Source organism: Volvox carteri, assembly GCF_000143455.1.
Source record: "Volvox carteri f. nagariensis unplaced genomic scaffold VOLCAscaffold_25, whole genome shotgun sequence".
NCBI lineage: Eukaryota > Viridiplantae > Chlorophyta > Chlorophyceae > Chlamydomonadales > Volvocaceae > Volvox > Volvox carteri.
The window spans coordinates 600,842-611,088 of record NW_003307568.1 but is presented as its reverse complement, the minus strand read 5'-3'; the positions used below and the strand labels follow the sequence as shown (position 1 = coordinate 611,088).

Genomic DNA, 10,247 nt, shown 5'->3' with positions numbered 1-10,247 from the left:
CTGCCGCCGCCAATGGAGGAGCTGTTCACGAGGCGGCGCCGAGTGGGGTTCCTGTCGGAGCGGAGATCACCGGGGGCCATGCCAGCGGCGGCGGCGGCGGCGGCGGCAGCTGTACGGCACATCCCATGTCTCGTGAGTCGCTCCGGCGGCAACGAGTTTTCCTCAAGGTACGTGGCGGGACGAGACTGATATGGGGACCCGGGGGGAAAGCGGAATGGCAGATGGAGGGGCGTGATGGGGGATATGTTTGCAGTGAAGAGAAAGTTAAGATGTACGGCATTTCCGTACCCTGGAAGAAGGTCCTCCTGTCGCTACTTTCCCCCGTTTGTTTACCGGGGGCCCGGGCCCCCTCGTGCAGGGCGTCCAACGCATCCTTAGCTCGCTGGCGACCTGGCTGTCGTACTTGGGGGTGGCGGAGGAGGCCGCATGGGAGCTTCTGTCTGGGTTAGTGACCGCGTCGGGTGTACGACAGCTGACAGGCATGGCCTCACGGGAAGGTGAGGCTTTACAGAGAGAAGCAAACTGTCAAATGGGACAGGGGCTGACCGGCGTGCCGTTGACGGTTGTTGGTTATCTGAGCTGTTACGGTTGCAGGTACATGTTACAGGGGGTTGTCATCGCGGCTGGCCAAGGTCCCCGCCACTACTCGGCCAGGGGAAGAGGGCAGCCGGGGCCCTCGTGGGGGGGAAGCGAGAAGGAAGGGAGTGGGAACACTAGGGGTTCGGGTGTGTAGGTATGTCTCCAGACAGGGGGGGAAACTGTTGAAGGCGCGGAGCAGCAGCAGCAGTAGCAGTACCAGCAGTACCAGCAGCAGTACCAGCATCAGGATGGGTACGGCGGCGGGGGGTGGAGGGCCCCAGCACATCACTGCACACCCATTGGGGGGGAGTTGGGCGGTCTGGGCCCCCGGTGGATATATGCCTTGAACGCAGTCAGTCAGGGTGCGCACACATATACATACATACATACACACCTTACCTCGGCTAGCCGCCGTACGCGCGTACGGCATCCAAGGGTCAGCCTCCGTACAGCCAAAGCTGGCCCTGCCGCCGCCTCCACCTCCTTCGCTGCCTCTACCTCCGCTACGGTGGGGCCCTACTTCCCGCCTCCTCGGGCTCCCCGCCGCCTCTGCAGACGACCATCCGGGTGCGCCCTCTCACCTCCAACACCAAGAACACCAACACCTCCACACCCAGATCATGTTGAACGTGAGGGCCGTACTGCGGTGCGCACCCCGCGATGACGTCTTCCCGCCACGTCATCAGCGGAGCCGTGTGCAGCCGCTTTCAGCGGGCCCTTGGGATTACCGGCCGCTAGGTACGGCAGCGGCGATGGCGGTGCCGTACAGCCGTCAGCACCATTGGCCCGTCGCCGGAGGGTACCGACCAGCGCTGCCCGCGGCGCCGTACGAGCCGTTGTCGCGGTCGCTGTCGGCGGCAGCAGACTGGGCCGCTATTGTGCCGCCGCCGCCCATGTCGCCGGCGATGGCGGCGACGGTGACAGTGGCAACGCCGCAGCGGCGCCAAGACGGGTTGACTGTGGGGCAGCTACAGCCGCGGCGGCGGCGGCGAGGGGGTCTACTTGAGTCGTCGCCGCCGCCGCCGTCGCCGCTACAGCAGCAGCCGTACTGTGAGGCTCTTGGAGGGCTTTCGCCGTCGCGGAGCCTGTCTGACGCGCAGCGTGGTGGCCGTGGAGGTATGGGTGGCGTAGGCGGAGCCGACCCGCGGGTCGGTAGGCCAGCTCCTCCATTGACGCCTCCGTTCGCAGCCGCAGTAGCAGCAGCCGCGGTGGCGGCAGCGGCATGTACTGGAGACGGCACGTTTGAGGGGTTGGCCGGAATCACCTCCCCACTCTCCATGGTGAGGACAGCATCCTTGACGGCGGCGGCGGCGGCGGCGTTACCAGCAGCGGCGGCGGCGGTGGCGGCGTCGCCCGTCCGAGCGCCCTTCAGCTCCGTCGCCGGCGTCAAGGCATTCTCCAGCGCCAGCCCCTCGGCGAAGCGGCGACCAGCCAGCGGGACTTCCCCGGGACCGCTGAGCCCCAACGCCAACGTCGCCGCCGGCGGCGGTGGCGGGTACGTTGGCGGGGGCGGCGGCAGCAGGCTCCGGAGCACCACTGGCGGCGGCGCGAGTAGGGCCTACAGCGCCAAGTACGAGCGGCAGCTCGCGGCTGCCGCTGCCGCGGCGGCGGCGTCGCCGAGTAGGCCTTCGTTTACCAGTCTGGGCGGCAAGCCCCAGGGAAGATCATTGGGGCCGTCGGGGCCTAGGCAGCAGCAGCAGCAGCAGCAGGCACCGCCGCCGCCACAGCAGCAGCAGCAGCGGAGATACGACACAGAGAGTCACAGGACAGGGCTGCCGTACGACAGGCGCCGGATGGCTTCAGCCCCGGGAGGAATCACCGGGGGGGTGAGTTGCGGCCGCTGCTCAGGTTTGGCACGTGTGTGTTTGTGTGTCTGTCTGTCTGTCCGGATGGATGGATGAATTGTGGCTGTTGTGGTGAAGCGGAAAAGTACATGAGGCTGTGTTTTCTATCGGGGCTGCGTAGTACGACTCGGGGTGCCGTATCTTATGCCTGCTACGTCAGTCGTACATATCTAAATACGATTTAACTTAGTACCAAACGAAGTACAATTTAACCCCATAGATTGAGACGGAATTATCCATCATCCATGTTTCGTGCTGTTTTGGATGCATCGTTGCCCTAACCACCCGCGTTCACGTTGCCGTACACATGCTGTTGTACGACTATGCGCAGGAGGGCCCCGCCGCCGCCGCCACATGCGCACTGGCGGTGGGCAGCGGCGGCCCCATTGTGGCGCTGGCGGCCGCCTCCGGGGTGGTGTTGGCGGGCCCCCTGGAGCGGTCCTGCTTCGTGCTGACGTACCAGCAGGTGTGTGGCTGGGGGGGGATGAGAGGAAGGATTGGTGTGGGGGAAATAGGTGTATGTCTGTCTGTCTATCTGTCTGTCTGTCTTTGTGGGAAAGAGGTGGGGAATAGCCGTGTGTGTGCGTGTGTGTTCATTATGAAGTCCAATGTGTGTAATGCTGAACACCGTACGACCTGCTAAACTGCTGCCCGATACGACATCGCAGTACGGCACGGGTCTCCAGGTCAGCGCCAAGATGCCCCTGTGCCATTTAGATGGGGCTTATGCGGACAGACTAGACATTACGCCGGATGGCTGTACCGCAGCTATGTCGGTGGCGCCGCTGCCGCCGCTGCCGCCGCTGCCGCCGCCGCCATGGGGCGCCTCGAGTGCTGCTACTGCCGCTGCAACTGGTGGTGACGGCCTCGGCTGCGGGCCGCGTTCCCGAGTTCTCGGCTTGGTTGATGTTGGCGCGGGTCGCATCGTTCGGGAGTTGCGGCCGGGTATGTGGGGGGGGGAGTCCGGAAGGGGGAGGTGTGCGTGTGGGGGCGGGGACGGCGGCGCGAAAGACTGAAGAGGAGGGGGAGGAGGGGGTTTGCAGTCGACGTGATGGGAAATCTTGCATCAGTTGGTTTCGGAACGGGGCGGCCTTTGCTAATAACTCCGGTAGAATATGCACACTTACACACATACGCACACACACATACTCCGCTGTTGTCCCCGTCCTTGGACTTTTCTGCCTCTTCCTCCATTACGTACACGTCGTACGCGTCGTACACACCCCCAAACCAGTTCCTTCTTCTCCATGTCCCTTTCCCCTTTCCCCCTCCTCCTTCCCCCTTACACTACCCGACAACAACAACAATAACAGCCACCCGCAGCCGCATCACCGCTTTGGTACTCAGTCCCACAGCCAACATCCTCGCCAGCGGATGTGCGGCGTCATGGGCAAGGCTGTGGGACGCAAGGCTGGCCCGCAGCGAAAATAGCGGCGGCGGCTCTAGCGGCGGCGGCGGCGGCGGCCGCTGCGCTCCCGTGTTTTCCCTTGCCACCCGTCAAGGGGGGGTGTCTGCTTTACTTCTGGATAGCATTCGGCTGCGACTCTACACCGGCGGGAGGGACGGGACGGCGGTGGAGTGGGACTTGAGAAAGGTAGGAAGATGTGTTTTTATTGTACGGCAGTACGGCCGCTGCTTACGTCACGTACGCGGACGTGCCAGCTGTGCCAGCTGTGGTGTTCCCTTGCTGTCAGTTGCCGTTAGTTATCAGTGTAAGGTATCGCGCATGGGTACAGTACTTACATACATGCATACACATACATACATACATGCATACAAACGCATGGACGTACGCCACCTGGTTTGCTGGTCATTTTTGGTTATCGCAGCTATGCCTGGTGGCTAATGTGAGTTCTGAGATTTTGATGTTGTCGTGCGAGTTGTCGGCTATCTGTCTGTCTGCCTGTCGGTTATCGCAGCAATGCTGCAGCTGAGCTAATTTCAGGCAATGTCGTACACCTATCTTTCTGTTGTTTCTGTTTCCTGTCCGTATCTGTTTGGCTATGCCCCTGGAGCCGTGTGCAGCCCACCTCCCCGGTGGTTGTGTACGGCGGTCACAACGGCTGGGTCACCTCCCTGGGGCTACTGCCACCTTGCAATTCCACCTCCGCCGCCGCCGCCGCCGCCGCCGCTGCATCCTCTTCCGCCGCCGCCGCCGTCGTCAGTTCCGCCGCCGCCGCCGCTGACGCCGGATCTCCAGCTGCGGATGGCGATGATGTCAGCGACGAAGGAACTGCCGGCGGGGAGCGGGACGGGACTTCCTCCGCCACACGTACCCACGCCGCGTCGGCTACCCCAGCGAATCCCCCTCCTCCCCCCGCGGGTGACCCGTGGACGTCACCGTCACCGCCGCCGTACCTGGTTACTGGGGGCACCGACTGGACCGTACGGATTTGGAGTCCACAGCTGGCGGCGGCGCCAACGCTGGATGCGGCAGCAAGCCGTAGCGGCGGCGGCGGCGGATGCGCCGTCGTGCCCTGCGCCGCGAGCTCACTCGCGACTGACGTGGTTTACGTTGACGACGATGACGACGATGATTGCGGCGATGACGATTGTGAGGTTGATGATGATGATGATGATGATGATGATGATGATGCTGACGGCGGTGGTGGCGACGGCGGCCGACTCTGTTCCCCAGGATTCGGTTTGGGGGGAGGTCGGAGCCGCCGCTTGGGTTCCACATGGTTGACCACAACCACCACAACCACCACAAATACGACTAATAGCATCTCGGCAGGTCCAATTTCTACAAGCGGAGGTCGAGGCGGCGGCGGTGGAGGGGGTTCACCTGTACATTCGGAGGGTTGCCGAGGCGGCGGCAGCGGCAGTGGCGGCGGTATTGGGAGCAGCGGCGGCGGCGGCGGCGACGGCGGCAGCAGCAGCAACGGCGGCGGCGGCGGCGCTGAGAGAGCCGGCGGCCGAGGGACCGCCGCCGGCGGGTTTGCGAAGGGTGCCGTACCCCCCTCCTGTTTCTCAGCCTGCTGCTCTGCTGCCCCGTCCTCGTCCTCATCCTCCTGCTGCTGCTGTTGCTCAACGTCGTCGTGTCCATGGCGCAGCGTCCGCCACTGCCGTACACCGACGGCAGTCCTGACGGGGCACGGCGCCGCCGTCACTGCACTGCACGTGCATCACCATCATAAGGTACGTGTAACTTTAGTCTGGGGCGCCGGGCCTGTGGCGCGACTCGAAGTACAGTACGGCATGATTGGCCGATGACGTGTGCCGTATGATGAGGCTGTGTCTCCCTCAACTACAGGGAGCTGCACCCGTCGTACAAACCGACGCGGGTTGTGTCAGGAGCCCTCAGCAGCAGCGGGAACGAGATGAGGGACGTGTGTGGGCTAAGGAAAGGTCACCAGTGGGGGGGGGGTCGCGGCGCCGTCCGGGGTACTGCCCCGCACTGCCTCCACTGCAGGTGGTGCATCGTACTTGTTGACTTGAAAAAAATGAAGCGACCATATAGCAGTAGTATTACTAGTAGTAGTAGGAGGAGAGGAGGAGAAGGAGCTGGAAGTCGCTAAAAAGGCCTCTCGAGATATGCTGGCGCAGCGCTTTAACATGTTCTTGTAGACGCTGTGAGTGTATGCCGTACTGTACGGCAAACACTGGATTCCTCCCTCACTGAACGGATCCGCCTATCTAGGACCTACCAACGGCCGCTCCAGTGGCCGCTGCGGTGGTGGGCACCCGGGGGGGGGGATGCCGCATTTCCAAACCAAGGATTGGATGCCTGCGTGCTGCCCAACAAAAGATCTAACCCCTGGTGCCGCTGCCTCGCCTAAACTTGCGTGTAGAGCTTCAACCCCACAGCCGTCAACGCTGCTGCTGCTGGCGGTGTTAGTGGCGGTGTTGAGGACGTCACTGGCGGCGCCGTCATCTACTCGGGGGCTCTGGACGGCAGCATCGGCGCCTGGACGGCGGATGGTCGCTGCCTGCAGCTGTTGCCGAGCCGCCACCGGGGGGCGGTCACATTGCTGGCGGCGGCATCAGCACCAACACCAACACCAGCACGGTCGCCTCTGCTAGGCACCGCCGGCTTCACCTCCACGCATCCTCCTGCCGCTTCGGTTACCGGAGCCCCCGGGACTCCTGCTGCTCCAGCCGAGCGGCTGTCGTCGGCGACTGCGGTGTCGGGTGGCGGGTTCGAACAGGCGACCTCCCGAGGAGATTATTACGACAGGTTGTCCCTGGTTACTTCTGCTGCAGATGGCTCAGCGGGTCTTTGGGCCCTGACCCGCGGGTCACTAGGGTATTCGCCGCTTCTGGATTGGAGCGAGACGGGCTCCTTGGCGCGTGTGGCGGCGTGGGATGCAGCGCGAGGCGTGCTGCTTCGTGGAGATGAGCGTGGGGTCGTGCGGACGTGGGCGCCGGGGATGTAGGGATCGTTGTACCTGCTGGGGAACCGTCACTTTATACTCTATATTTGGGAAAACATGCAAGTGGGGCTGATGGGAATATATTTATTATTTGACTATTGGCGGATGCATAATGCATAATATCACAATACAAGATAATAATTTTTGTCTATTGGACGCCGGCTGCCTGGGGGGGGAGAAAGAAGGGAGTTGATAATAAATGAAAAAGCCCGAACAGCGTGAACGGAGCGGAGGGGTATTTGTGTGCGCAGTTGGTGGTGGCGTACGAGGTTGTTAGGGGTCGCGTCATGTTGGTTTTTTCCCTTCCTGACTGCTCTACCATTACCATGACCATTACCATAACTCGCTATCATCATTATTATTGGTATATTATTATTGTTATTATCATATGTCGTACTACGATGAAGGCTCCCGCCAGCCTAGCGGGGAGCACAATTGCGTGTGGGACAGACGGCTTGGTGCGCGACGGAGAGGCAAGCTATGGCGGCGGGCGTCGTTATGGAAAAAATAACTATTAATACGAATGCTGGGCTATCCAGCACTCCAATCTGGGACGGCGGCGGGGCCGCACACGGTGATCCCGGCTACGGCCATCAAGGGCCTGCATGCTGGCGAGGGCGGGAGGGTGGTGGCTGGGTGCTGGCTCTGGCTGTCTTGATTATTGATTTTGCTCTGAAAAAAATACCAGGCGCCTGAACGAACCGAAGCTTGCTCCAAACTATGCCGAACCGGCAGTTTATGGAACCTGCCCGATAGGGCTGTGTGTGGTCGGGGTGATGCATGCGACACATATGCAAAGAGGTCAGATAGCATAACCGTACAATTATGAGCCGATTTATGACGTACAATTACTTGTGACGCTATGCGCGTGTTTTTACATGGCCATGTGTGTCGTGGCAATATGCTTGCTGTTCGGCCGTGTACGGCAATAATACGAGCCGGGGGAATTCCCATGTCCAAGCAACACGTCTCGTGCTTCTGTCTCTTACACCTCTCACATACATACATACGTACGTACAAACATACATACACACATGCACTTATGCATGCACCATTCACGGTATATATAGACTTCTCCAGTAAAGACCGCATCTGACTGGGTCTGTCTGCTCCACCATCGTCACTAACAATAATTCCTGCAGCTTGGCCATTTTCCTGTTTCACACCAATATGTCTGTATGTATATACACCGTAAGCACTTTCTTGCGCACGCTGTAAGCACGCACTCCCCGACAAATATCACCTCCTCGAAACTTCAAAATTCTTCATTATTTCGTTTGTTAAGTACCCGCCCTGCCAGGTTCAACCCGCACTTCTATCTGCTTAACACGCTTCTAACACACACTATTTTCCTCCCAGCATGCGCCTTTGCCTGTATACTACTGCTATTATGTACATTACCCTGCTAGCATACATAATGTTATATATCACGACTTCAGAAAAGTACACCGATCGGCGGGTGCAATTCCCATGATGATGATGTGCCCTCCAGGATACTCTACACAAACAAACATACCAAACGCCAGTAAAATGCTACATATGCTCAATGTTCATTCTCGTCTACACCACCATCCGCATCGGCGTCCGACTTTCCCATCGCGTCAAGCATTTTTTAAATTTCTCGAGGTAATGAAGCCCAGCTCCTGCACCGCACTGTAAAACCCTAAGACACGCGCCGGATGTAACTATTATTGGTGTGTAAGGAACCCTCCCGGCCTCCACCATCAGCTAGAACGGACAGCAAGGTTCTATGTACGGTGTACGGCAGTAGTACGGAAAGGCCCCCACATGCATGTAAAGGCCTACATGGCAGTACCCAGCGGTCCTTACCGCGGCCAATTCAGTTTTTGGTATATTGCTTTGTCTCCCTTGTCCCTCATTCGTGAATCGAGAATGGTACCGTACAGAAGAGGTACTCGTAAGCTTGCCCGACAACTAGTGTCTGTCTCACCCAGCCCTGCATACCATCCGCCTGCAGCTGCTACCCATCTGCTGGGTAGCAGCAGCAGCAGCTCAATGCTTGGAGATAGGTGCGCAATCGCACCACGAAGGAGCGAAGTCTCTGTTTTATTGAAGCTCCGCAGCCCGTACACAGTGCTAGAGAATACGGAACAGAACGGAACTGTCAGCGTGTTAGGGCCGCCCATGACATGGCATGGCAACTGTACATGCAAATTCCCTGCCGATCTTGTGATGCGCCTATGCGCAACACCAATATTACGGAGGCTCTCCCTCTCTCTCCCTCTCTCTCCCTCTCTCTCCCTCTCTCTGCCCCCTTCTGCTATCTCTCTCAACAGCTTTCTCTCTATCCCTCTCTCTCTTCCCCTCTCTCCCTCTCACCTTCACCTTCACCTCAGCACACGCACACACACACACACACACACATTCAAACACACACACACACACACATTCAAACACAAAGTAAACAATTATTTGGCGCTCAATAATATCGGAGCCCTTTCCCCGAGAGTAGATAGATAGATACGTACGCACGTAATTGTTCACCGGGGGTAGCTATTCATGCGGGAGTCACTTGCAGGTAGCGAGTACGTCTCTGGGTCCACCACCTGGTCACCGACACGACGGCAAAGACGGCTGCTGCAGCCGCCACGCCGCCCAACACGATGCCAGCCATGGCCACAGGCTTCTCAATGCGGCCCACTGAGGATGACGACGATGCTGCTGCGGCTACTGCCGGAACCCTGAATTGATCCTGCCACAGGATCGATGGTACCGGCTGCGGCTGCTGCTGTTGCATGCCGCTCACATGACTGTTGTTGCCGCTACCACTGCCGCTTCTACTGTCGGTGCTGGTTTCGGAGCCCACTGAAGTCGTTACGGAAACGGGCTGTGTAGAATTCACGATGCCGCTTGGAGTGCTGTTGCTGCTACTGCCGTTGCTAGAGTCTGAAGTCCTGGGACCAGGCGAGCTTGGTGTACCCGTGGCTCCTGTTGGGGAGGTGGCGGCTGCAGGGCTGCTGTTGGCCGACTGTAGAGGCGGTGCTGGCGGCTGTGAAACGCTACTGCTACTGCTACTGTTATTACCACTGCTGTCACCTGAATGTCCTGAAGGTGTCGCAGCAACAGTAAGAGGAGGTGCTGACGGTGGCATTACCCCTCGTGGTTGGGGCAGGAGTGGAGGTCGCGGGTTCGAGCTCGGCTCGGGAGGCTGTGACTCGCCCTGAGGCTCAGGGCTCATTGGGGGTGACGTTGTTGGGGGTGAGTTGCGTCCCGGCTGGGGGTTTGGTGTGATGGGTGTTGGTGGGCTCAGGGGTTGTAGTTGCGATGCTGGTTGTGGAGGGCTTGAATCCGGGACTGATGGTTGTAACGTGGTAGGGGAGGGGCTGCTGGGCATTCCTTGGGGATGTGATGGCCCCCAGCTGGGCGGTTTCAAATCGTTGTGTTGTTCTTCAGGGCTCCTAGGCGGAGTTAGGGGCCCAGGCAGTTG

General features: G+C 59.8%; 1 protein-coding gene across 1 annotated transcript in view; it reads left to right on the top strand.

The window, feature by feature from the left end:
* The window catches only part of VOLCADRAFT_92265 (uncharacterized protein), a gene marked incomplete at both ends in the record, with an annotated part of 13,342 nt that extends 6,540 nt beyond the window's left edge, over positions 1 to 6,802 (top strand). Inside the window, 10 exons of the mRNA XM_002951728.1 lie at positions 19 to 167; positions 359 to 497; positions 1,135 to 1,146; positions 1,197 to 1,225; positions 1,266 to 1,859; positions 1,971 to 2,405; positions 2,755 to 2,889; positions 3,092 to 3,399; positions 5,480 to 5,564; positions 6,218 to 6,802. Coding sequence (XP_002951774.1) covers positions 19 to 167; positions 359 to 497; positions 1,135 to 1,146; positions 1,197 to 1,225; positions 1,266 to 1,859; positions 1,971 to 2,405; positions 2,755 to 2,889; positions 3,092 to 3,399; positions 5,480 to 5,564; positions 6,218 to 6,802 — 2,471 coding nt within the window. The remainder of the gene's footprint in view (positions 1 to 18; positions 168 to 358; positions 498 to 1,134; positions 1,147 to 1,196; positions 1,226 to 1,265; positions 1,860 to 1,970; positions 2,406 to 2,754; positions 2,890 to 3,091; positions 3,400 to 5,479; positions 5,565 to 6,217) is intronic.
* Between the last annotated feature and the right edge of the window lie 3,445 nt (positions 6,803 to 10,247).